The 27,623-nt window shown below is 50.6% G+C and overlaps 1 protein-coding gene and 1 long non-coding RNA gene across 10 annotated transcripts in view; one reads left to right on the top strand and one right to left on the bottom strand.

The window, feature by feature from the left end:
- Positions 1-9,308: 9,308 nt before the first annotated feature.
- Positions 9,309-12,492, top strand: LOC309638125. The gene is made up of 3 exons (XR_014251014.1): positions 9,309-9,404; positions 10,148-10,221; positions 10,459-12,492. It is a non-coding gene; the product is annotated as an uncharacterized lncRNA (long non-coding RNA).
- The window catches only part of SCN5A (sodium voltage-gated channel alpha subunit 5), a 109,382-nt gene continuing 94,249 nt past the window's right edge, over positions 12,491-27,623 (bottom strand). For 7 of the 9 annotated variants that reach the window (XM_082413717.1, XM_082413711.1, XM_082413714.1 and 4 more), the window contains 5 exons: positions 25,824-25,877; positions 25,093-25,234; positions 24,327-24,427; positions 22,857-23,127; positions 16,334-19,813 (listed from right to left, as the gene is read on the bottom strand). In XM_082413717.1, coding sequence (XP_082269843.1) covers positions 18,573-19,813; positions 22,857-23,127; positions 24,327-24,427; positions 25,093-25,234; positions 25,824-25,877 — 1,809 coding nt within the window. In that variant the 3' untranslated portion in view covers positions 16,334-18,572. The other 2 variants (XM_082413716.1, XM_082413715.1) reach the window with 2 other exon arrangements.

Here is a 27,623-nt window from a genome sequence, read left to right as displayed (position 1 = left end):
AGAGCCCTAGGCCTCCCCCCAGCATCAGGTGTGTCCCTCTGGTCAAAGAAGCACCTCGTTACTGACCTGAGCCAATCACCATCCAGCCGGGCCCTCTCTGGGTCCTGCCGCGGTCTCAGGCTGCACCTGGGACTCTGCCTTCCACTCTGTTTATGCTCAGGGAACCCCTGGTCTGAGGGAGGCTGCCGAGGGAGAAGGACCAGGCTTCGGGGGCTCTGCTGCTGGGACCCCCCTCTGGGGACGAGGGACTCACTCCCTAATCTCTCTCCATCCGCAGTAACATCTTTATTTCAAGACTTGAAGCTCTTTGGTTCATGGATTGAGACTATTTCGCCTATATCGTATGCAGCAAAGGGGGGCCTTACACAAGTGGCAAAGGTAGGATGGGTGTGCTAGCCCCTTAAATACCTGTGAGTATTTCTGCCTTAGTGCCTCAATCTTCAAATGACTGAAAACCTCCGTCCCTCCTTTCAGGACTTAGAATACAGCCCAGCAGGAGATACAGAGTCTGATCTTGAGGGAATGAATGGCTTCCTACAGAGCTGGGCTCAGCCTGCAGCCCTGCTCTTGGAGTGACTGTGAGTACTACCATGTCGCCTGTGTTCCCTGCCTTGATCGTGAATCCATAAATGTCATTGGCGTTACCATGATGAATCTCAAATTACCCGTCAGCGACCCGTCCCTGACCCCAGGGTCTGCTGTTCTGTTCCCTGCTAACTCCCTACCACGTCCACCCTGTGTTCCCTTCCTCTTTCTGGGCCCTCACTCTCCTCCTTGAGCCTCTAATTCATTCTGGTGGAGCTGGTCAGGGGTGGCCTCACATAAACCACGGAACCCCTGCTCTTGCCCCCATCCATGCCCAGCCTCTCCATCCAGCCTGCTTTTCTGGATGTCATCATGGAGATGGTCTATCAGGGGATCTAGTGCTGCTTTTCCAGTCCAGCCGCACCTTCAGGGACCAACCCTCAGGTCATCAGAGGGCCTAGTGGGATGTACCACACTCTGTATAATTTGGGGCAGGGGAGATGGGGTGGTTCGATGGGCTTCTCTTCCATGTTCCTGAACTTGACAATTCGGCCAAGGGATGGTCCACCCTGAGTGCACAGCACCTCTAGGGGTCACTGTGGCCTAATGCCACACCACTGGGACCTCGCCCCAACACAGAGCCTCAGTAGGCAGGCTCCAAGCTCTCAGGCTGGATGGGACAGGAGGGGTCATCTCTTCTAGTGCACCTCATGTTTGGCTCACGTCAGAGAAGCCTAGAGAGTTTAATTTTTCCCCTCAATTTTATTTTGAATAATTTCAAGCTTTCAGAAAAGTTGAAAGTGCAACTAATGTCCTCTCCCTCCATACTGTGTCTCATTTGCATTCTTGTCTTGAACCATTTAAAAGTAACTCATTGTCTAAAAAAATGTAAGTTGTAGACACTTCACTTTTTTTTTCTGTTTATTTTTTTCTTTTTCCTTTTTTTCTTTTTGGCTGCGCTGGGTCTTCGTTGCTGCGCGCGGGCTTTCTCTAGTTGTGGCAAGTGGGGGCTACTATTCATTGCAGTGTGCAGGCTTCTCATTGTGGTGGCTTCTTTTGTTGCGGAGCACGGGCTCTAGGCACACGGGCTTCAGTAGTTGTGGCTCGCCGGCTCTAGAGTGCAGGCTTAGTAGTTGTGGCACACAGGCTTAGTTGCTCCACAGCATGTGGGATATTCCCGGACCAGGGCTCGAACCCGTGTCCCCTGCATTGGCAGGTGGATTCTTAACTACTGTGCCACCAGAGAAGCCCTTTACTATTTTTTTACTTTATTTTTTTAAACTGAAGTATAGTTGACTTACAATGTTAATTTCTGCTGTAAGCAAAGTGATTCAGTTATACATATATACATTCTTTTTTAAAATATTCCTTTCCATTATGGTTTACCGTAGGATATTGAATACAGTTCTCTGTGCTATACAGTAGGACCTTGTTATTTATCCATCTTGTATATAATAGCTTACATCTGCTAACCCCAAACTCCCACTCCATCCTTCCCCCAGCCTGTGTGCCCTTGGCAACCACAAGTCTGTTCTCTATGTCTGTGAGTCTGTTTCATAGGTAGGTTCATTTGTATCATATTTTAGATTCCACATATAAGTGATATCATGTGATGTTTGTCTTTCTCTGTCTGTCTTACTTCACTTACTGTGATCATCTCTAGGTCCATCTGTGTTGCTGCAAATGGCATTATTTCATTCTTTTTTATGGCTGAGTAATATTTCATTGTCTATATGTGCCACATCTTTATCCATTCATCTGTCGATGGACATTTAGGTTGTTTCCATGTCTCGGCTATTGTGAATAGTGCACAGCACTTCACTTTTTCATACTTCAGCCTGAATTACCTAAGCAAAAAGACATTCCCCTATTTCCAAAGTAACTATTATCACATCTAAGAAAATTATCAAGATTTCGATATCATCTAATAAACAATCTCAATTAGAATTTGCCTGCGTGTTCCCAAAATGTTTTTTATACTTTTTTGAAACATCCAGGCTTCAATCAAGGTTCCTATATTATATTTTGTTAATTATGTCTAGTCTCTCAATCTAGAATAGTCTGCCTGGTGAGCTTCAAAATAATAGTAGATTCTCCAACCCCACACTTGAGGATTTTGATTCAGTAGATCTGATGTGAAGCTGGAATCTATATTTTCTAAACAAGCAACACTGGCAATCCTGAGGAGCAACCAGGATTTGGAACCAGACCATGCCCTTCTTTGCTCCCACCCTCCCCCAAGGCACACATTCCTTAGACAGACGTCTTCTGGCAAGCAGGTGGTCTTTGAGCTTGACCTTGTGACTATCAAGGGAAAACTTTCTCCTATCCCATTGGGCCCCCAGGTGCCCAATTTTCTTTACAGAAGAGCTGCATAACATTAAGCTGAAACCTTCCCCTGTAACTCCTGCTCATCAATGACAGGCCCTAACCGCCTTTCCAGGCTACACAGAACTGGCTGGCACCTACTTTCACCTGATAGCCCTTTAGAGATAAGGTGCTCCTAATGACATCAGGGCATCTCATTTTCATGCCCAGGCATTCATGGATTTCAGACCCTTCACCATGATTTCACATGTCTTCCTGGTGTGGCGGCCACGTCTGGACAAAGCATTCAGGGTGAGGTGATAGCAGTGCTGAATCGAGGTGGGGGATTGACACCCCACTTTTCTCACTATACCACTGGTTCACGTGGGACTCGCTCCAACTAACAGCTTCGGGTCTTTTCCACATGATCTACTGTCAAATCACTTTCTCATCATGTGCTCACATAGTCAATTTTTGGAACACAAATATGGCATTTTATGTATGCCCAACTATTAAGATTCCACTTGATTATAGCTCCTACCCATCTTCAGGCGAGTTCACCTTCTCGATGATCCTGATTTGGCTATCTGACATGTTAGCTATGCCTCCCAGCTTTGAGACTGTAGATTGGAAAAACAAGCCTTCAATGTGTCCGTTAAAAACATTGAAGGAGACAGAGCCAAGGAAGGTCCCTTTGGTAACAAATTCATTTTACATGGCAACCTGCTTCACATATCCATGCAGCAAGTTTCATGTGATAATAATGGGCTCTGATATTTTCAGAACTTACGTTCAATTCTCTTCTATGTCTTTAAAAAAACCAAACACTAAATTGATTGCACAATGCAGAAATAGGTCTCCATGAAAATTTGCCTGTGAGTCACTCTGGGACAGGGAGATTGCCCACTGCACCTCTGGGTGCACACAGCACGGCTGGGCCAGCGCTTTGGACACCTGTGCTGTGCAGGGAGACTGCCCAGCCCATCTTCCCACTTACACATCTAATGTTTGGCCTCCACCCCGCCAGGCTGTTGCCGTCATTTTACTTTGCTTTGTAGTTCAGTCATTCATCATTTACTTGTCTTTGCCCTCCAAGGCCTGCTAACTTCCTGGAGGCAGGCAGATTGCAGAGTTGACTCCTTTCTGGGGCCTCCAGAGGGTTCTGTAAACAGCACGTGCCCAAGACGTGTTATGGAGTTACCAGCAAGGCAGAAATGTTGAGCTCATCCTGCTTGACTCTCACTGTGCTCATGGTCCCTGTGAGGGAACCCAGGAAGGCTGAGGACTAGGGCCTGGCGGGAGGGCCAGTCCCCCTGCAGGGAACAGAGAGACTGGCCTCTGAGACGATGACTTCTCAGAGGAGGGAGGAAGGCATGTGCATTGTTCTGGCTGTGAGCTTGTGGGCAGGCGCTGCATGGAGCAGGGCCCTTTGCCTGGGATGACCGCCGGCGTGCTGAGCACTGCTTCCAGCCGGTTGGAGCTCCCCGGGCGCTTTCCCCACTCACTTCTCATCAGGATCCACAGGGTCTGGTCCTGAGGCCGCCCGTCCCAGTGGGAAGATGGGAGCAAGGAGGTGCCCGTCAGAGTGTGCTGAGCAGGGCTTTTGTGTGTTTGGCCCAGAGAGAAGCGGAGTTAAATTCAGGTCTTCCAGCTGTGTGCAGGTGTGGAACCCTGCCCTCTCCCCTGCCCCCAGCCAGGATCTTGGAATTATTTCTCTCCTCTCCCTCCCCCAGCCCCAGTTCCTCGACAGGCACAGGATGAACCGTCATGCCCCTGGTGATGCAAGGGCTCATTTCTTCCCAAATGTCTTTTAAGGCTGGGGACAGTGGCAGACAGTGGCCTTGAATTTGCCAGGCCTCCCCAGCAGCTCCAAGGCCTTGGCACATCTGGGGCCCAGCTGGCTCTCTCTTAGCCCACTAGGCAGGACACATATTTTAGTTCCCACCACCTCCCACGATGGGCCCCTGACTTCTCCCCCGGCCTCCTGATTTCTGTGCTGTGTGCCCCCTCTCGCCTCTCTGCCCCTCCCTGCCCCGCACTGCAGAGGGAGCCTTCAACCTCTCGCTGTCATTGCCATTCAGACACGGACCGAGACCTTGGATCTTCTCCAAGGTCAGTGGAGTCCAGGACAGTGTGACGTGTCTGTGTCCTCTTTCCCCATATGAGGCTGAAACTTGAATAGTCTGGTATTCCTCAGGGGTAAGTGTGCCCCGACGCCTCCTTCACTGTGGCCCTGGGACCCTTCCTCCGGGGTCCCTGGCTGAGGCTCAGAGCCTTACAAGCTCTGGTCTAGGGTCAGAGCCTAGCTCTGCTCCTCTGCATACTTGCAATATGGTTTCAGGTAAGTGGCACCCCCTTACGCCTAGTTCCCTGTGTGCAACTTGAGGTTGGACCAGACACTCTCCAGGGTCCCTCTGCGTTCGGTGTTCTGACTGTCCAGGGCACAGCACTCCTTCTCAGAACGCAGCCTGCAGGGGTGCTTTGCGGGGAGACATGCAGGGGCAGCCTGGAGGCACGGGGGATAGTGGGCTGAGGGGCCTCAGAGGAGGCGTGAAATGAGGGAGAGGCAGAGCAGGCCGGTGTGGACAGCCCTGTCCCAGCCCTATCTCCCGTCCGCGACACCCTCTCCACACCCCAGCCCCGATAAGCGGGTGTGAGCCATGGCCGCCTTGTGACAGGTCCTTCAGCGGGGAGGGGATGGCGCGGGTCCAGGCCTCTGCTGAATCCAGACGTCAGCACCTCCCTCCCCCACCCCCTCTTCCCTGCTGGGCTGGACAGGCCCAAGCAGCCCCATCCTCCCTGACACTCGGCCAGCGAGGTTCAGCCTCCTCAGGGGTGCAGGGAGCAGACCGCCCTCAGTCCTTTCTGGCAAAGAGCCGAGGAGGACGGCCACCCCTGCCAAGCTGCCCCTGCAGTGACCGTGGGGCTGGGGCCTGGCTGGTCCTCTCGTCTCCTGCCCTCACCCCGTCTCCTCCAGTCCCTGTGGCCATCAGCTTTCAGTCATCCCCCCTCAACTCTGACTTTGGGGCCACTATTCCATCGGGGCCCACCTTCTTTCCTCCAAGGCCCCAGCCAGTGTTCACCACCAGCAGGCCAAGGCCAGAAACCCCTAATTTCTGGGTTTGTGGGCCTAGGGGTCTGAGAAGAAGAGACACTGAGCTTGGAGCTCTCAGGAAGGGGAAGGGAAAGGCAAACAGGCTGGGCTAGAGGCTGCAGGACACCCCCGGGAAGGAGGGTCTTTGCCCCCAAGCCTAAGGCACTCAACTCGGAGCTTCCTTCTGCTTTCTCAGAGAATCGCGAACGTGTTCAGAGCTGAAGATTGCTTTGATTCTCAGGCTGCCACCATTGTGCATCGGGCCGCCCATCCATGTGCATTTGGGTGTAAAGACGTGCGTGTCCTCTGTGTGTGTTCCCGTCCCCGAGTTCCGTTCTCAGCCTCTGCACAGCTTATGAGGCATCAAGGCCCACTGGCTAAGAGCACAGACTCTGGAGCCAGGCAGATTGGCCTGGGGTCAGATCTCAGCTCTGCCATCTTAACTGCTCTGTGCCTCAGTTCCCCCATCTGCAAAAGGAAGATGACAACGTGGACGATAGTACCACATACCTTGTAGGACTCTTGCAAGTATCAAATGAGTTACGATAGTACCGCATACCTTGTAGGACTCTTGCAAGTATCAAATGAGTTACTACTTGTAAAGTATTTGAACAGCGCCTGCCACAGAGTAAGCACCATGGAGTTGTTGGCCATTATTATTATTTGCGTAAATTTTACTTTAATGTAATTTCACATATATCCTTTGTGCAGAGTCACCAATTATTTATATTTTGCTCATTAATTTTATAATTCTCTCTCTACATATATGTATGTATAATATACTGTATATTCTATATTGTATATATACTATACATAGTATATACACATACACATTTTTTTCTCTGAATCACTTGAGAGTGAGTTGAAGACATCACACCTTTTTACCCCTAAATACTTGAGACTGTATTGGTGAGGACAAGGATATTCTTTTACAAAATCACAATGCAGTTAACAAAATCAGGAAATTTGTTATCTAATCCACAGACCATATTCAAATTTCATCCGTTGTGTCAATCACGTCTTCTTTCTATTTATTGTTTTTTCCTTGTCCAGGGCCACCTGTTGCATTTAGTTGTCATGTCCCTTTAGTCTCCTTTAATCTGGAAGAATTCCTCGGCCTTTCCTTGTGTCTCTTGAACTTGACATTTTTGAAGAGTTTAGGCCAGTTATTTTGTAGAATGACGTTGCTCAAGTTCTGTTGCTGTCTCCTCATGATTTGTTTCAGGTTATGCATTTTTGGTAAGATTACCACAAAGGGGATGTTGTATCTCTCTCGGAGTATCACATGGGGAGGCACGTAATATCCATTTTCCCATTTGGTAGTGATGTTGTCTCCGATCACTTGGTTTAGGAGGTGTGTGCCAAATTCCCCCACTGTTAAATTAAGAAAATTAAAGAGCAGCTGTGGGAGGATACTTTGAGACTATGTTCCTCATCAAAGTTTTATCCTAATTTTCGTCCATCGATGATTTGCTACTCCCTCCCTCCTTCTAAACTTACTAACTGGACCATTCAAACTGGCTCCCATGTCTTTTGACATGTATATACCAGTCTAAGCATTCTCTTACTTTCTAGGATGGTCCGGGGCTCATCTTGTATTTTTTCTCTGCTCTAGCAATGAATCAGCCATTTCAACAAGGAGTCCGATTTCCTTTGAATGGAGAATGGTATTTAGAAACCAAGACTTGGGGCTGCGTGTGCTCATTGATACTGGTGTATTATTGCTCCTACTTGACCATTTTATCATCTGTTCACTTGGATGCGAAGGTTGGGGCAGCACCAATGAAACTGCAGCTTGGAGATGGGAGGGGCAAAGGAGCAAGGTGACCTGCATAGAGTCCCCTCTCCTCTCTGGCTCTCTGAGTCCTCCCCGCCTTCTCTTTCCTTCTTTCCCTCTTCATCATGACCTCATGTCCCCCTTCTTGGTCAGAATTCCTCTGGAGATTCCAGCTGTGGGAACCTCTGAAACCATTTCCCCAGCTACGTGTGTGATATCAGAGGCAGACAACTATGTGACCTTTGTGTGTGAACAGTCAAAGGCAAAGATAATTTACAAGAAAGTTTTTGCTTAGAACAGTCTGGTGACAGGGTGATTAGGGAAGACACATTTGGAAGATTTCCACCTGGAAATGTTCCTTTTTCCGGCATGAAAAGCACACAGACCCAAACCTGTGCTGCGGTTAAGGCTGGGTACCGTTGGAGGTCTGCTCTCCAAATAAACCTCTGCAAGGCTCAGGGGACCCGCAGGAATGGTTACATGCCCAGTGCAGCCCACTTGCCATGTCCACAGGTAGCAGGTACAGGTGCGGCTTAAAAAGAAACGGCCTGGAGTCCGGGGAAGACCACTTGGCTGGCTTTGTTAGTTATTCAAATGTAGGGTGAGTACATATCCCTGGTCCCCCACTTGGGAGTTAGTTAACTGTTTTGAGACTATATTCAAGGCTTCCTCTCTCTGAGATCCGGGGTATGGAAAGCTGGCCTCTGGAGGAAGTGCATCAATTTACAGAAGGACCCAGAGCCTCTGGGATGGAGGAAACAGTATCCAGCTGCTACTTCCTGAGATGAGAAGGGAAGGAGGTGTATTGTGGGGGAGTGGTGTGACCACAATGAAGGTCTTGGACCGGGAGCTTCTGAAATGGAATGATCTTGGGGAAGCAGAGGTCAGGGGTAGTGACAGGATCCCAGCAAGGGCTCCCCTGTGTTTCATGGGGAAACGCTGGCTTCAGTGTGGAGTCAGGCTACTGTTGGGAGGTGCTGAGCTGGGCTTGTGCTCTCGACTGGAGACTGTGGTTATTTATCCACAGGAGTGTCACCTAGAGATGAATTAAAGTGGGGTTCCCCCCCCCCGGGCTCCCCGTGACTTTGAGGAATGGTACCGCCTTCTGGCAGCCTGGGCTGGATCCTGCAAGGTGTCCAAGTGTCCTCAACAGTGACATGGCAGTGCCGTCAGACCTCAACCCCAATTTTGTTTTGTAAACAATTCAAGCAGAAGGTGAAGTTCCCTCAAGAGAGGGACTGAATATGACATGTAAATTCTTGATAGGTTGATAGAAAACATCAAAAGCTGATCGAGAGTATTCCCTGCCAGTCCAGTGGTTAGGACTCTGAAGCTCTCACTGCCGAGGGCCCAGGTTTGATCCCTGGTTGGGGAACTAGATCCCACATGCTGCAACTAAGACTTCGCACGCTGCAGCTAAGAGTTCGCATGCCACAACTAAAGATCCCATACATGGCAACTAAATAAATAAATATTAAAAAAAAAAAAAGAAACAAGGGCTAAAATCTTAAAAAATAAATAAATATAAAGGGTGAATTTGTTATGTGTAAATTATACCCCACGGAACCTGATCTATGTATAGAAACAGTGGCTGGAGTGGTTGCCTCGTTGCGAAAGTGACAGCCGAGGAAAGAGGGGAGCCATGCACTCTCTGGGAGAAGACTGTGTCAGAGAGGGAACAGCCACTGCTGAAGCCCTCAGGTGAGGCGTGCACAGCCTGGGCAGGAGCCAGCAAGGAGCTGGTGTGGCTGAAGTGGAGTAAGAGCCGGGGCTGTAGACGGGCTCAGACAGGCCCTGGGGAGCGGGGTGCACTGGGGGGCTGCAGAGGGTTCAGGCTGTTCTCTGAGTGTGATGGGGGACACTCGGGGGTTCTGTGCAACTTGCCTTTTAATAGACGCCACTGGCTGCTGTGTTGAGAACGGTCTGGGCCAAGGACCAACCAGGAGGCCTTTGTAAGAATCCAGGCAAGAGGCGTTGGCGGCTCAGACCAGCATGGCAATGGTGGTGTTGAGGAGTGGTCGGACTTGGGATATATTTTGAAGGCAGAGCCGGCAGGATTTCCTGCTGGATTGGATGTGGGGTGTGTGAGAGAGAGGAGGTAAGCATGATGCCAGGGTTTTTGGCCTGTGCAGCTGGAGCTCCAGCTGAAAACACCATGGGGGCTGTTACCTGTCCCTGGGGCCTGGGGCTGAAGTCAAGACAGACACGGGGGAGGGCTCGGCCCTGCTCCCGGCTCTGGGGCTCAGGGGATGAGCTGCCCGTACTGGGTATTCCATTACCCTTTATTTATTGGCCTTATTGGCTTTTGTCATTTCCTTGTTGTCTCCTGTCTGGAGAGAAGACTATAAATGTGATGGATTGATACAGGATACAGGAGGCCCAATTATCTCTGTCGAGCCGGCCTCTCCTCTTGGTCAAGCCCTCCCCGTTCTCTGTCTTTGCAGCACCTCCCATAGCCTTGCAGGCAGAAGCAGCCTGGTCCCTGGCTGTCCAGGAAGAGGGAGTGCAGCCCAAGAGGGTGAGTGGCAGACAGATGGTCCCCAGGAGACACAGCTCCAAGAGTAAATACAGGAGGCAAGCTCAGCCCCACAGAGGCCGGGCCGGAGGACAGCGGGGTGGGAGGGCAGGACGTACCGCCGCCGGTCAGCCCACACCCGGGGAGGGGGGCTCTGCTTCGACTTGCACGCCTTTCTGGAATCCGAGCTGGCGCCTCCCTCCACGAACGCTGGGGTGATGGGGCTTTTCTCTCCGGCAGCAGGTGCCTGGCAGCTGCCCATGGATGCCAGCCCCGTGAACTGGCCTGGGAGGAAGTGCTTGTCGGAGTGGTGATTGTACGTGCTGGGCTTGGGCTTGGGCTTGGCCCGTCCCTGTCCCCTGCCCTTCAGGCTGACTTGGGACACCCACAGGAGAGCGGCGCCTTGGGTGGGGGCCCCCGGGGTCCCTCTGGGATCCCCCCAGGATCCCCTGAGACAGAGCTTGGCAGCTGCCAGGCTTTGAGTGTCATTTCTGGACCAAATCCCTCGGCCCCCACCTCAGGCCTGTCTGCCTGCCTCTGTCCCTGGGAATGTCCTGAGGCCCCTGGTCCAGGGCGGTGGGGACAGGAAGCCTGAGGTTCCTTCTTAGGATTTCAGGCATCTCCCTATGGTCACGCCCTGCTCGCTCCCCAACACGGACCCTGGTTACTGTGCCTCGAGCGTGCATGTGTGTGAATCCGCACCTGCCTCTCCATGTAGGCGAGGATCTCATGTAGGTGACGTCCTTCCAGAAGAACAAAGAGTGGAAGGTGGGACTGTGGGTGAGAATAGGAGCCGGGGACCTAAGAGGACAGAAGGGCAGGAAAGATTCAAATGGAGGAGAGGATCCAGGTGAACCCAGTGGACAGTGAACGGCTGGGTTGAGGGGGTGTCTCTTGTGCCAGCATTCCGGGGCTGCTCTCTGTGCCAGGCACGGGGCGGGGGCCAGAGAGTGTGGTGCGAGCGGGCCGGCCTGGCCTTCCCCAGCCCTCAGGCAGCGCACAGGACGGTGCGCTGGAGGGGTGTGCAAGTGGGGCAGGAGACACAGTCCTGCGGCTTCCCCAGCCCATCCGCGGTGGCCTTTGGCATCTCCTAGCTCTCGGCCGCTGCCCGCTCTGTCTCCGCCTGTAGGAGTGAGTGCCTGTGCTGTCTCCCTGCCCCTCCCAGCCTCCCGGCACTGAGTCTCGAGGCCGTCAAGGCTGAGGCGGAAGAGCGGCTGGCACGGGGCAGGGAGCAGCCAGGGCCCTGGCCCCAGGGTGAGAGCTGACGTCTGTCCGGGAGCATCTCTCTCCCTGCCAAGGGCTGAGATCCTGAGCTGCATGCCTTCCTTCTGACACAGGAGCCGGCATCCGTCCCTCATGGAACTTGGACCCCAGCCTCACCCCAGAGTGGCCGGGTGACAGCTGTGGCGGTGTGGTGACCGCAAGGGCCTCTCTTGCCTCCCTCCAGATGCGCCTGACACCTCCCAGGCCAATATTTTATATTGGGGGTATAGTTGATTTACAATGTTGTGTTAGTTTATTGTCAGTTTCAGGTGTACAGCAAAGTGATTCAGTTATACATATACATATATCCATTCTTTTCCAGGTTCTTTTCCCATATAGGTTATTACCGAGTATTGAGTAGAGTTCCCTGTGCTATAAAGTAGTCCTTGTTGATTAACTATTTTATATATATTAGTGTGTATATGTCAATCCCAACTTCCTAATTTATTACCCCCACTACCTTTCCCCTTTGGCAAACATAAGTTTGTTTTTTTTTATGTCTGAGTCTGTTTCTGTTTTGTAAATAAGTTCATTTGTATCAATTTTCAGATTCCACATATAAGTGATATCATATAATATTTGTCTTTCTCTGTCTGACTTACTTCACTTAGTATGATCATCTCTAGGTCCATCCATGTTGCTACAAAAGGCATTATTTCATTCTGTTTTATGGCTGAGTAATATTCCATTGTATATATACACCACGTCTTCTTAATCCATTCCTCTGTTGATGGACATTTAGGTTGCCTCCATGTGTTAACTATTGTAAACAGTGCTGCTGTGAACACTGGGGTGCACGTATCTTTTTGAAATATGGTTTTCTCTGGATATATGCCCATGAGTGGGATTGCTGGATCATATGGTAATTCTATTTTTAATTTTTTAAGGAACCTTCATACTGTTCTCCACAGTGGCTGTTACGAATTTATATTCCCAACAACAGTGTATAGGGGTTCCCTTTTCTCCACACCCTCTCCAGCATTTATTCTTTTTAGACTTTTTAATGATGGCCATACTGACCGGTGTGAGGTGATACCTCATTGTAGTTTAGATTTGCATTTCTCTAATAATTACCAATGTTGAGCACCTTTTCATGTGCGCTGTGGCTATCTGAATGTCTTCTTTGGAGAAATGTCTATTTAGATTTTCTGCCCGTTTTTTGATTGGCTTTTTGTTTTTTTGATATTGAGCTGCATAAACTCTTTGTATATTTTGGAGATTAATCCCTTGGTCGCATCAGTCGCAAATATTTTCTCTCATTCTCTGGGTTGTCTTTTTGTTTTATTTATGGTTTCCTTTGCTGTGCAAGAGCTTTTGAGTTTAATTGGGTCCCATTTGTTTATTTTTGTTTTTATTTTCATTACTCTTGGAGGTGGATCCAAAAAGATACTGCTGCAAGTTATGTCAATGAGTGTTCTGCCTATGTTTTCTTCTAAGAGTTTTATGGTATCCAGTCTTACATTTAGGTATTTAATCCATTTTGAGTTTATTTGTGTATGATGTTAGAGAATGTTCTAATTTTATTCTTTTACATGTAGCTGTCCAGTTTTCCCAGCACTTATTGAAGAGACTGTTTTTTCTCCATTGTATATTCCTGCCTCCTTTGTCATAGATTAATTAACCACAGGAGTGTGGGCTCATTTCTGGGCTTTCTGTCCTGTGCCATTGATCTATATTTCTATTGTTGTGCCAGTATCATACTGTTTTGATTACTGTAGCTTTGTATATAGTCTGAAATCAGGGAGCCTGATCCCTCCAGCTCTGTTTTTCTTTTTCAAGATTGCTTTGGCAATATTTTGTGTTTCCATACAAGTTTTAAGATATTTTGTTCTAGATCTGCAAAAAATGCCTTTGGTAATTTGCTAGGAATTGCATTGAATCTGTAGATTGCCTTGGGTAGTGTAGTCATTTTGACAATATTTAGTCTTCCAATCCAAGGACATGGTGTATCTTTCCATCTGTTTGTGTCATCTTTGATTTCTTTCATCAGTGTCTTACAGTTTTTGGAGTATGGGTCTTCTCCTCCTTAGGTAGGTTTATTCCTAGATATTTTATTCTTTTTGATGTGATGGTAAATGGGGTTGTTTCCTTAATTTCTCTTTCTGATCTTTCATTCGTAGTGTATAGAAATGCAACAGATTTCTGTGTATTAATTTTGTATCCTGCAACTTTACTGAATTCATTGATGAGCTCTAGTAGTGTTCTGGTAGCATCTTTAGGATTTTCTATGTACAGTATCATGTCATCTGCAAACAGTAAGTTTTACTTCTCCTTTTGCAATTTGAATTCCTTTTATTTCTTTTTCTTCTCTGATTGCTGTGTCTAGGACTTCCAAAACTACGTTGAATAAAAGTGGCAAGAGTGGACATCCTTGTCTTGTTCCTTATCTTGGAGGAAATGCTTTCAGCTTTTCACTATTGGGTATGATGTTAGCTGTGGGTTTGTCATATATGGCGTTTATTATGTTGAGGTAAGTTCCCTCTAGGCCCACTTTCTGGAGAGTTTTTATCATAAATGGGAGTTGAATTTTGTCAAAAGCATTTTCTGCATCTGTTGAGATGATCATACGGTTTTTGTTCTTCAATTTGTTGATGTAGTGTATCACACTGATTGATTTGTGGATATTGAAAAATCCTCACATTCCTGGGATAAATCCCACTTGATCATGGTGTATGATCCTTTTAATGTATTGCTGGATTGGTTTGCTAGTGTTTTGTTAAGGATTTTTGCAAGCAGCTGTGGGCTCAGGAAGACTTTAAGCAGCCTGTCTGCTGATGGGTGGGGCTGTATTCCCGCCCTGTTGGTTGTTTGGTCTCAGCACTGGAGCCTGCAGGCTGTTGGGTGGGGCCAGGTCTAGGTGACAAAATGGCGGCCTCTGGGAGAGCTCACACCAATGAATACTCCCAATACCTCCTCCACCAGTGTCTTTGTCCCCAGAGTGAGCCACAGGTACTCCCGCCTCCCCAGGAGACCCTCCAAGTCCATCAGGTAGGTCTGGCCCAGGCTTCTATGAAGTCACTGCTTTTTTCCTTGGGTCCCAGTGTGCATGAGACCTTGTGTACATTCTCCAAGAGTGGAGTGTCTGTTTCCCCTGGTTCTGTGGAGTTCCTGCAATCAGGCCCTGCTGGCCTTCGAAGCCAAATGTTCTGGGGACCTGACATGGGGCTTAGAACTCTCACTCCTGTGGGAGAACCACTGCGATATAATTATTTTCCAGTTTGTGGGCCACCCACCCCGCGGGTATGGGATTTCATTGTATTGTGAATGCGCCTCTTCTACCATCTCGTTGTGGCTTCTTCTTTGTCTTTGGATGTAGCGTATCTTTTTGATAGGTTCCAGTCTTTTTTGTCAATGGTTGTTCAGCAGCTAATTGTGATTTTGGTGCTTTCGTGCGAGGTGGTGAGCTGAAGTCCCTCTACTCCATTGTCTTGTCTCACATACCTCTCCTCATGTTGTTTTCACTCTTTTTGCTGGAATTTCTAATACAAAATATATTTTCTTTCACCACCCAGTGTACATACAGGCACTCACCCAAGTTTTCTATGTATATCTGAAACAATAGCTTCACAAAACAACACTTATCCTAAGCACATAGCATCCACTGCTATTTTAAATTCTGATATCATTTTTTAAAAAGCTGGTCGTGGCCCACTACACTGGGACATGGTCTGCCCTTTGAAATGCCCTGGTCTGGTTGGGGAGACAATTAAACAAGTGTCACAGGAGGTTAAAGTGGACTATCTCTGCCCCTGTTTTGACCGAGGGACCAATACCAAGGGTTTCAGGATGCCAAACCATGTGTCTTTTGTATGCAGATGGCTTACAAGGGAAATGGAGCCAGACATGGGGACCCCATAGTCACATCAAGGATAGGAAAAGGGGTCCAAGGGAACCTGTTGTGAGTGGGTTTCTTGCAGAGAACTGTCATGAGTTGTTTCCAGGACCCTGTGGCCTTCTTCTGGGGGATGGCCTGTGTGTAGAGGATGCCACCTTCTAACCCAGGCCTGCCGAGGCGGGCTTCCTGGGCCTTCTTGGAGAGCTTTGACACGGAGGACTGGGCCTCACTGGGCCTGAGAAAGCTCAAGTGGATCAGCCCTGGGACCTGGAGGGAGGGTTGTGGGCCAGCTGCTCTGGTGGTGGCCTTGGAGCACACTGCTGCCGGGGCCTGGCCGCAGGCCAGTGTGGGTGGGGCAAGTGTGCTTAGTGCTTCCTGAGGACCAGAGGCAGCAGGCAGAGAGGGCCTGTGTGAGCCTCCACAGCAGGGCTACCGGGAGGGTCCAGGGGCTTGGCAAGAAGAGGCTGGGAGTAGACCCACAGGTGCCCACAGGCAAAGGAGGGGTCACGGGACACCCAGAAGGGTGCATTCCTAGGGCTGAGGAGACTACAAGGAGAAGGCCCAGTAGGGAGTCTCCAGAAAGCCAGAAGATGCCCATATGAGAGTCCCCTCTAGCCGTCCAGCCACCCCATCTCCGACTGTCATAGGACTGGACACTCTCAGGATGAGGCTAAGATGGTATTTACAACAGAGTGGCTGAAGGCTGCTGTTTCACCCAAGACTGAGCGGAAAAGCCCCAGCATTGGCCTGGTTTTTGCCTGGGGCCAGGGAAGATCGTCTCCACTGAATAAAGCTGAAAGGGACAGGAAGAGGCAAAAATAAAGGCTGGATTTGATGACGCTGGGTGTCACCTTTGTTTACATACCGGCTTTGCGGGTATCTGCAAAAAAAAAAAAAAGAAGTATGTGTATATATATATAAAACTGAATCACTCTGCTGTATACCAGAAACTAACACAATATTGTAAATTTGTAAATCAACTATGCTTCAATTAAAAAAAAAAGAACAGAGTCCAGGCCAGGTCATGTAAGCCATTTATTGGTTTGTTTTAAAAATATGTATCTTATTTACGCACGAAGTTTGGTGAGAAGTGCTTGGGTAGTTCAGACAACGGCTGGCACTTGGTGCAGCCGGCGTCGTCTGTCAGCGGCCGGCCCCAGGCACCTGCCTCAGGCTCCCGGGCTGTCCCCACACACAAAACCCCAGTTGCCTTCCGGTCAGCTGGGCCTGCAGGCCGGCCGGCCTCCCAGCCTCATCCCCGTCCATGCAGCAGGCTCTGGGTGTCAGGTGCCAGGGAGGGCACACACCTCTCCAAGCCTTAAAAGCACAGCACAGAGAGCTACAAAAATAAGATTTCCACTCAGAGAAGTGTCGCTGGGACAGTTAAAAACCACATCCCACACTGGACTCAAAGGGAACACGGGAGAAAAGAAATCACTGGGGTGGAAGGGGGTGGAGGCTGAGGCTGCCACCAAGGGAACTCAGGTGACAAGAAGAAACATAATACCTGTCTCGCCGGCAGTGTCCCCTTAGCTCCCCACGGCCAGCTCCCTGACGGCTCGGCGAGGTAGGTTAGGACAGCCAGCTTCTGGCTTCCCGGGCTGCCCTGAGAGGCGGCCTGAGAGGTGGCCACCGGGTGGAGGGCGGCTTTGCTGGAGAGCGGATTTGGGCAGCCGAGCCCCTGCCTGCACAGGCTCCACCAGCCACCACTGTCACTCTCAGGGTGACAGTTCTCTACATTAAAAGATTTGCATATGCTAAGTAGGATTGTCAGCAGCTGAAGAGGCCCTGGGGGGGGGGCGGTTAATTGGACTAGAAAAAGTATTTTTCCCTGAAAAGGCCTGCTCACAAGACCTATGGGCAGCCTGGACGCTGCCCCAGGAGGTCCTGCATGCGGGTGCCACCAGGACCCTGGGCTGAGCGGGAGGGGCTGGTCCAGGGTCACACTACTCCCTTTCCCAGGGGGCCTGGGGTCCATTCCCCTCCCAGGGCACAGGGACTGGGCCTGAGCCTCCTAAGGCCCCTTCTCTGCACAGGGCCCAAACGGCCCTCCCCACTCCCATGCCACTGCATCTGGAGAGGAGCTGGAGGCCACACGGGCATCCCCTCACCCCTGGGCAGAGGCAGAAAGGTCCGGAGAGGGAGCCTGGGTGATGACAACAGACTCCCTTCTCCATGTGGGCCGGGTGCCCCCGCTCTGAGGGCTGTTGAGTTTCTCAGCCCTAACCCCACGGGCTCAGCCTTCTCTTCCTCGCCTGTAGGGCAGGGCCGGCCAGGCTGGGCAGCAAGGACAAGCTGGGTGGCAGGAAGTGAGTGGGGCTCCTCCCTCAGGCTCTTCGTTTAACGTTAATATTCTATCAGAGGCCACGCTCTCCAGGGAAGGAAGGCAACGTCAGTGCCGAGGACCAGCCCTGGGACCCGGGCCACTCTGTTCTGGAAGCTTGTTGTATTTGTAGAACTGACCCCAGGGTGGCCTGCATAAAAATACAAGGGGAAAATGGAACCTTGGGGACAATGGAAGGCCAGGATGAGCCCCGGCTGACAAGAATCCCACCCATGGGGGCCGGGAGGAAAGGCCTGTCTCCCTTAGGCTAGGGCAGAAGAGGCTGCCTGGTGCTCACCTCGGGGAGCCCGGGCCACACGTGGCCTCTGTCTGGCCTCTATGTGTATGAGAGTGTGCACACACATGAAGGGGAAGGGGTTCAGCCCTCTTGGCACCTTAGCCCAACCCCTGGGCAGTGAAGGCCTGTGGGACCCACACTGGATTTCACTTTTGCTTTAACAACAGAGTCCCAGCAGCTCCATAGACACTCCTGTTCAGAGTTAAGAAGAGGCGGCAGGAACTGCTGCCGATCCGTCCATGAAAAAAAGTTAGTTCTTTGTTCAAGTAAAAAAATATCAAATATAATAAATTTATGAAAGCCCGTTCACAATACATACAGTCTCAGTTTTGTATTTTGTCTCAGCAGCTGGGATGGAGTTGCTTGTCAGAGCCCCGGGGTGTTGCCTGACCAGACCCTTCCGCCAGGACTGGTACACTTGGGGCCTCTAGGGACAGGCCACCCCGAACGGCTGGCTTAGCCAAATGCTTCCAGCCGTCAGCATGGTGCACAGGACTCTGCCTTGTCGGTCCATTGGGACGAGGCTCATCTCTCACTCCTGAAGCCCAAAGCAAGGACAGATGGCCCACCGGCTGCTGGTCTGGGGCTGCATTCGGCTTTGCCATGATGCTGTGCACTGGCCCACCGGGACCCGCTCACACGACAGATTCACGGTCCCTGTCTGGGGACAGGGGGATGTCCGCGAGATCCTCGCTGGGGCTGTAGTCAGAGGCCCGTGCCTGGGGGTTATCGCTGGTGGCCCTGGTGACGCTGTCGTAGGAGGGTGGGAAGGACGTGGAGGAGATGGAGGAGCTGGAGGGCGGGACAAGGCGCTGGGAGAAGTTCTCATTCATCATGTAGGCGATGAGGCCCTCCTGCTCGGGGGCATCCTCTTCGGAGAGGCCGCTGCCGCCCGCCTGCTGGCGGAAGAGGAAGGAGGCGTGCTTCATGGAGCGCTGCAGCAGGTGCCTGCGGAAGGCCCGCTGGATGATCGAGGCCGACACCTCCTCGTGCTTGCGCCGGAGTGTGGTGGTGATGGGCTCGTATGAGATCTTGGACGGGTTGGCCGCCATGAACTTCTCCTCCATTTGGATCTTCAGGGCGTCCATCTCCCCAGACTCACCCAGGACCCTCTTGGTGAAGGCAAAGAGGATGTCCATGCAGTGGATACGGTCCCCACTCACCATGGGCAGGTCCATATTGATGAGGCTTATCTGGTTGGGCTTGGCGATTCGGAGCGGCTCAGACAGTGCGTCGGCAAAGTCGGACAGGGCCGAATACTCAATGAACTGGGTGGCCTCCGGGTCAAACTTCTCCCAGATCTCATAGAACATGTCGAAGTCGTCCTCGCTCAGGGGCTCCGTGCTCTCCTCCGTGGCCACACTGAAGTTCTCCAGGATGATGGCGATGTACATGTTGACCACGATGAGGAAGGAGATGATGATGTAGGTGGTGAAGAAGAGGATGCCCACGGCGGGGCTCCCGCAGTTCCCCCGGGAGCCATTGCTATTGGGCAGGTTGGGGTCGCAGTAGGGAGGCCCCGTGTTGAGGATGGGGCTGAGGAGCCCGTCCCAGCCTGCCGACGTGGTGATCTGGAAGAGGCACAGCATGCTGTTGGCGAAGGTCTGGAAGTTGAACATGTCATCAATGCCAGCCTCCCACTTGACGTAGGCGAAGTTGGCCATGCCGAAGATGGAGTAGATGAACATGACCAGGAAGAGCAGCAGCCCAATGTTGAAGAGGGCGGGCAGGGACATCATGAGCGCGAAGAGCAGTGTGCGGATGCCCTTGGCCCCGCGGATCAGCCTGAGGATGCGGCCGATCCGGGCCAGGCGGATGACTCGGAAGAGCGTTGGGGAGAAGAAGTACTTCTGGATGATGTCTGAGAGCACGGTGCCTGTGGGAAACAATGCAGACTGTGGCCACTGGTGGCATTGTTGTCCTTCCTCCAGCCCAGCATCGCTGGGAGGGGTCTCTGTACAGCGAGGAGCCAGGGAGCAGAGGCCTGGGTCACCTGAGGCCTGCAAGGACCCTGCCTCCACCCACCTCTTTGAGTCTCCATTGCTGCATCTATGGTCCAGAAAAGGAGGACCCACAGTACCTGCATCTTTTGCAAAGTGCCTTCTTAGCCCTCCATTCCTTAGTCTCCTGAGAATACCTGCAGAGCCGTACCAGGCCCATCTTCCAGATCTTGGGTTCTGAGGTCTCAGGGGACTTTCTCAGCATCTTGGTGGCCCACCTTGTACCAGAACTCGGGAACTTTTAGCTCCTTGCTACTCAAAGCGTGGTCCAAGGACCAGAAGCCTGATCTCCTAGGCACTTATCAGAAATGCAGAATCTCAGCTCTGCCCCAGACGCACTGCGTTTTAACAAGCCCAGGTGGTTTGTGTGCACACTGAAATACAAGAGGCACTGGCCAGGCAGTCGGCCCACTCCCCGCACCTCGCCTGTCGCATCTCAGCCTCTCTGAGGTGCTTCCTATGACCCTCCCAACTCTGCTAGCTGCCAGGCCTGCCCACCCATCTCTACTGACTACTCTGGATTTGGAGTTTCAAGAAGCAGGGATGTAAGTTATAGGAGAAAGAGTGGAATACACTTGCCTCGTATTGGCCCAAGTGACCTTTCCAGACTCCTCATATGATAATAATGTCACCGGCTGACATGTGTCCAGTGTTCACTGTCAATAGGGCACTGGGCTGAGCAATTCATACCCATCCATTTAGCCCTTCCAACAGAAGAAAGGGCTTACCCTAGGAAGTAAGCTGATACCATCATCCTCATTTTCCGGAAGAGGAAACTTATCCAAGTTACCACCTAGTCAGTGAGAAGCTGCGATTTGACTCAGACACTCTGGCTCCAAGTCGACCTGTTAACTGTGCCTCTCTGGTACATAAGCTCTGGGATCAGTAGGTGTTCCTGAGTACAGACTGCACCTCCTGGAATCTCTGAGACTGTGCCTCAAGGGCTCTGTTCCTGCTCCTGACACCCGTATTCTCTAAAGCTTCTCTCCAGTCCCACCAGGCACAATCTCGCCCTCACCCCTGCCTGGGACCTCTCGGAGAATTTCCTGACCTAACTTCCAGCTTCTAACCATCTGCCCATGACTGCAGCCATAGAAGCCCCTGCTTTTGCCTCTGAGTCACTGAAGGCAGGGTCTGAACATGGCAGAAAGATGAAAGCCAGTCACCCCAAGGCAGAGGTCTGTGGAAGCAGGGTCAAGACTGGGCCCTGAACACAAGTGACAAAAGAAAAAAAATATTGATAAATTGGACTTAAAAATAAAAGCTTTGTGCTTCAAGAGACAACAACCAAGAAAGTGAAAAGACAACCTACAGAATGGGAGAAAATATTTGCAAATCATATACCTGATAAGGGACTGGCCTCCAGAATATATAAAGAATTCTTACAACTCAATAAAAACATAAATAAGTCAATTAAAAAATTAAGCAAAGGATTTGAAGACATTCCTCCAAGACATTTCTCTTATTATATACCAAGATATACCAAGGAAAATGACCAATAAACACATAAAAAGATGTTCATCATCATTAGTCATCAGGGAAATGCAAACCAAAACCTCAATAAGATATCACTTATTATAGCCACTAGCGTGGCTATAATTAAAAAATAAAGAAAATAACAAGTGTTGGTAAGGATGTGGAGTAATTGGAACCCTCATACATTGAGGATGGGAATGTAAAATGGTGCAGCCACTTTGGAAAACAGTTTGGCAGTCCCTCAGAATTTTAGATTAGTGGTTGCCAAGGGGCTGGGGAGAGGGAAAATGGGGACTGATCGCTAAATGGGTACATAGTCTCTTTTGGGGATGAGGAAAATATTCTAAAATTAGAGTGTGATGATGGTTGCACAGCTATGTGAATATACTAAAAAGTACTGAAGTGTACATTTGAAAGGGTGGATTTTATGTTATGTAAATTACATCTCAATAAAACTGTTATTGAAAAAAGAACTTGGGCTCTGGGGTTAAACAGATATGGGCATGTGCTATGGTCTGAATGTTTCTGTCTCCCTAAATTCATATGTTGAAATCCCAGCTCTCAAAGATGATGGTATTAGAAGGTGAGACCTTGGGAGGTGCTTAAGTCATGAGGGTGGAGCCCACATAAATGGGATTAGTGCCCTTATAAAAGAGACTCATGGAGCTCCCTAGCCCCTTCCACTTTGTAAGGACATGACAAGAAGGTGCAGGTTATGAACCAGGAAAAGGACCCTCACCAGAAAACATGATTATGCTGGTGCCTTAATCTTGGACTTCCAACATCCAGAACTGTGAGAAGTAAATTTCTGTTGTTTATAAGTTACCCAGTCTGGTATTTTGTTATAGCAGACTGAGTAGACTGTGTATGAATCCTGTCTCTGCTTCTCCCTAGTTGTATGATTTCCCTGCCTCAGTGCTGACTTTATAAGGTAAACTACATGAGGCAGGTGATCTCTGAAGGAGCCTGGCACATACCTGGGTGGCTAGACTCCAGAATTTTCCATCTCTAGGGATAACTTCTACTTTAGAGGGCCACCTGCCTCCCGAATCTGGAACCTCTTCCTCCTTCAGCCTAAGGGGCAGGCTTCCCTTGGGAAGGCAGGAAATCCCCCACAGGTCCCATTCCCTTTCCCGGACTCATCCTTGAAGCTCTCCAAACAGAGAGCTGTGTTCCAGGGTTCCAGGGAGGGTGGGGCCAGGAGGGGGTGCTGGGTCCTCTACCAGGTTGGCTCCTTGGCCTGATTGGGCCCTCCCAGATGTGTGTGTGAGTGTGTGTGTGTGTGTGTGTGTGTGTATGAGATGGGGGGAGAGGCAAGGAATGTAGAGAGAAAAGAATGCAGGAGCCTGGTGTACTTGTTATTAAGTACAGATCCAGGGCTGGAGGAGAGGGAAAGGCCTAGCCTGGGGAGGGCTTTTCTGCCCAGCTGACTTGCATACCCACCCACAATGGAGAGGATGACAACCACGAAGTCAAAGATGTTCCAGCTGTTGGTGAAGTAATAGTGGCGCAGGGCAGCCATCTTGATGATACATTCGCCTGTGAAGATGGCTACGAAGAGCAGGTTGATCTTGGTCAAGATGTTGACCTTCTCAGGGCTCTGGTCATCTGTCTCCACCATCATGGTCACCATGTTCAAGCAGATGAGAAACATGATGGTGACATCGAAGGCCTGCTTGGTCACAATGTCGAATATGAAGCCTTGGTACTTGTTCTGAAAGGAGGGGCAAAGGACGGGCTCAGCAGGGCCCTCAGACAGGCTAGCACGCCCCCATTGCTGTCTCTCAGCCCAAGCCACCTACCCTCCTACTTCACCCTCTGGGGGGAGGCCAACGCCCCCAGACAGTCACGGGAAGAGGAAGAAGTCAGGATGCTGGCCAGCCTGGCTCTCCTGCTGAAAGCTCCCTGGGCTTCCAGGCCCAGCCCTAGGCTCTCTCTTCCCCGAGACCATCTCTGATGGCTCTTCAGAAAGGGATCTCTCTTACCCCGAGTTTCCTCAGCACATCGTTCATCATGCTTCCCTTTTTGTTCCCACTGTCTGAAGGCTCAAGGTCAGATTTAAAGTTCAGTCCTAGTAATTGTCTCAGTCCTCAGGTTAACAAATTTTCTCCACTCTTTTTATGGAATTTATTTTATTTATTCTACTTGGGACTTCCCTGGTGGTCCAGTGGATTCTACTGACTGTATTTATATGTGTCTTTAATTGTAAGATTATTTTGGGGAAGAGAGACGATTATAAATAAGTGAAAACACGTGCGTGTGCACACACACACACACACACACACCCCTAACCTAGAACCGAGCATGGAGAACAGGAAAGTATCAGATGAAATGGATGAATTAGATGCAAAAACTGGGGCTGCCACTTACAAGCTAGTGATTTAGGTACCATTCACCTAATTAACCTCAGTACTGCCCCCATCCTGCTCCAATACACACACACACACACACACACACACACACACACACACACACACACACACACTTTTTTGGCCCAAGGGAGTCAGCCTAGCAGAGAACCCATCACCCCTCTGGGCCCCACCTACCAGGGAACTCTACTGCTCAGGGAGTTGCAAGGATGAGGTTATGCACGAGGGTGCGGGCAGGCTGCCCTGCGCTCCCTGGGGAAAGCCTGCAGCCCTCCAGGGGAGAAGGGGGCTCACTGAGATGTTCCTGTGGGAGGGGAGTGTCCCCTGGGCTGCCATAGCTGTCTCATGCCTTCCCCTCTATCTCCATGAGACTGAGGCCCCTGTGCGTGGTTATAGGTCCCTCCTTTCCTGGACAGGCTGAGGGCCCCGGGCTGGGCCAAAAGACTGTGAAGAGGCCCTGATTGCTGGTCTTGTGGCGTGGGGCCTTCCCAGAGTCTCCTCGGCTGATCCTCCCCACTCCCACCAAATCGACAGCCTGACTCACCAGGGGCCGTGGGATGGGCTTCTGGGGCTTCTTGGAGCCCAGCTTTTTCATGGCGTTGTAGTACTTCTTCTGCTCCTCTGTCATGAAGATGTCCTGGCCCCCTAAGTGCAGAGAGACAGGTACCAGCTTCATTTTGGGGTTCTCAGAGCCCCAGCATGGAGGGCACAGGGATCTTGCCTCCTTGATGAGGGTGCCAGGGTTGCGCTCCTCTGCATTTCCTCTCCCAGGGGAGAAAAGTGTGCCTCTATCCTGCACCAGAGATTCCCCCCACCCCCGGACCTGCTTCTCCTGGGTCCCTGTCCCCATTCTCCTTGAGCTCTCTCTGACTTTGTGACTTGAAAATCCAGTCCCTACTCCCATCCTCTTCCCTGCCCAGCTCAACCACCTTGGAAGTTCTCTCTGCCCACTTGGTTTGCCTGCCACCCAATCATGGCCCCTCTGATGGAGCTCCCGGAAGACACCGGCCTCTGTGCAGCTCCGCCCCCGCCATTGTCCCTGATCACGGACCAAGTAAATAGACACAACCCTCATCCCAGGTTCTCTTAGGAGCCTCATCTCTCAGACTACAGCAGGCGTGGGGCCCCTTGTTACAGGCTTACAGCCCTAAGCAGGTCAATCATGGACACACCCTTCTCCCACCCTATCCCAACAGGAGCAAGAAGAGGACCATCCCCAACAGGAAGGAAAAATGGGGCCAGGAGCCAGAAAGGCTCCCAAGTCCCTGGCATCCAGCCTTGCCCTGCAGCCTGGGGAACCTGTGCTCTACATATCTTTTTCTTCTGTTGGTTGAAGTTGTCAATGATGACACCGATGAAAAGGTTCAGGGTGAAGAAAGACCCGAAGATGATGAAAATAACGAAGTAGATGTACATGTAGAGGTTGTATTCCCACTGGGGCTGCTCTTCATACTAGAGGGGAGAAACCAGATGGGAGGTCAGACAGGCGGGAATGAGGGTGGGCTGGCTGGGTGTGTCAGAGGAAGGTCACCACACAGGGTGTATGTCTGAGTGTGTGTGATGGGTGGGTGGGGATGGAGTTGAGGAGAGTGGGTGGTGGCAGGTGAGGAGGGCAGGCATGCTGGGCTCAGGGCTGGCACAGCGTCCCTGCATGGCTCCTTCCCCTGGGCCACTGGGAGGTTTGAGTATATGGGGGCATCTCTCAGCCTGCAACTGTCAGTGTGATGGGGGTGGAGCACAAGGACAAAGGAGAAACTTGATTTATGTCTCTGTTGGTTCCACCCCATCCTCCTGGGGTAAGACTTTGATTCAACTAAATTGCAGTGAATTTAATTTGAAAGATATTTGTAAATTTGGAGACTCCTTGGGAGACCACACAACCTTGCCCCAGGGCCAGGCCTGGGCATTCCAGAGAGGCTCAAATCTGGGTTGACACGAGAGACCTGGCCCTTATGGGATGTAGACCCTGATTCCCTGGTGGCCAAACAGCTGGGAACCTCGGGTGCCTGACTCAGGCAGAGAGGCCAGTGTGACAACCTACCCCCCTGGAGTCCACGGCTGCATACATGATGTCCATCCAGCCTTTAAACGTTGCCTGGAAGGAAGAAACAAGAGTAAGGAAATCATTTAATTCTGCATCTATGGAGCTACTTAGGGCTCCTGTCTGGACAGATGAGGCCAGGAAAAACCTCCTCCAAGAAGCAAGCAGTCCATCCCACCCTTTCAGCAGTATCCAAATGGCTGGGTGGTCAGGGAAAGGCCTTCTTGTTCAGGGCTGAGGACGAGGGGAAGCCAGCCAAGCAGACACCCCAAGAAGGTCATACAGTGGGGGAATAAACTTCTTGATGTTGGCCAACACACTGCCCTTCAGATCCACATCCATTTCAGATTCTAAAATGACACAGAAGCGCACAGCAGGTATCAGGGGGAGAGAGGTGGCTCTTGGGCTCTCAGTTCTTACTTAAGGTGGACTCCAGTGCTGACCTGGTCCCCTTTGTCATGAGCCTTATGGCTTCTGCTTCATAGCTTTTCAAAGGAAGTCCCTGAAGAATCCCAACCTTCCCTCATACTTAAGGGGGTCCTTTTGCTAGTGGTGTGTTGGCAAATGGCTAACAAATGGCTTTCCAGAAGAAAAAGAAAAGCCCTGATTGTTGTGTTTGCCAACTTCTCTGTGTAAATACTCCCATCATTGCCATCCTTAAGTTGCCAACGTGTCATTACTGACCACAGAGTCGGGAAGAGATGCACAGGAGCACAGCGTTGTAATATTTCCACTGTATGGATATAATAGGTGTGAATAACCTCAAGAGCATAGATGATAATAAGTGGTAATGGTGAGTTCTGATTTCGTTTCAATATCATTGAGTTAATTACAAGTTTATAAAATCTAATTTTTAATAATGGCTTGCAAAATATTAGAAAATGTAGCAATTGGCTCTGGTGAGTCCATACATGCCGGCGCTGGCATGGCACACAAGGCAGGAAAGAGGAGGCCGAATAGGACAAGGTCCTGGCATTGGCTGCACGGACTGCCCAAGTCTGGGATGCTATGATGATTCAGAAAGAGCCTGAGGGACATGCTTGGTGGTGAGACCTATTGCCTAGCGGATCTCACTTGTGTCCTTGGCAAAATCTGATCGTGACCTGAGCCTACTTTCAGGGTATAAGCTGATCTGCACAGACTTTCCATGTCTGAGAGTTTTTATGAGTCAGGCAGGGCAGAGGGAAACCAAGGCGGCCGCAGAGAAGGCAACTGCTTCAGCTCCCTCTGCCACGGGGCCCTCACCTGTACAGAGAGGCCTGGAGATGCTGTGGGACCTGCTGGGGACCACCCAAGGTTACGAGATGCCCGTGACCGAATTCTTCCCAGACACTGTGCGGTTCTGTCTGCAACAGAAAGGGGGCTTTCCTTCCAAGTTCTGACATTCAGGAGGGACAGTCACAGGGATGGAAGGCGCTCTGGGTTTGGCTCTAATCCTGTTCCCCACGGTGTATTTCAGGGGAGTCGTTGGAGAAAGCTATCCCTGTGATTTAAGAGGTGGGTGGAGGTGTGAGGGGATGTGCCAAGCTTCCCTCTGTTCTGGGGACTAGAGACAGGTGTCTGGGCTTTTGGTTGGGACAGCAAGAAGAACAAGCTGCAGCTTTACATGTTATGGTTCAGATGGATTTCTGTTGTCAAGGTTATTTGTATGCTGTGCATTATAATCACTGAAGCCACTCTCCTCACAAATCAATGGAAACTTTGGAAAGACTGGGGAAGGCCATGCGTGTTTAAACATCACACATCTTGCACATTAGAGATGAAAGGAAATATATTCTTTTAACAACGCAGGAGGTATCA

Source organism: Balaenoptera physalus, assembly GCF_965194825.1.
Source record: "Balaenoptera physalus genome assembly, chromosome: 11".
Classification (NCBI taxonomy): domain Eukaryota; kingdom Metazoa; phylum Chordata; class Mammalia; order Artiodactyla; family Balaenopteridae; genus Balaenoptera; species Balaenoptera physalus.
This window is presented reverse-complemented; position numbering and strand designations above follow the sequence as displayed.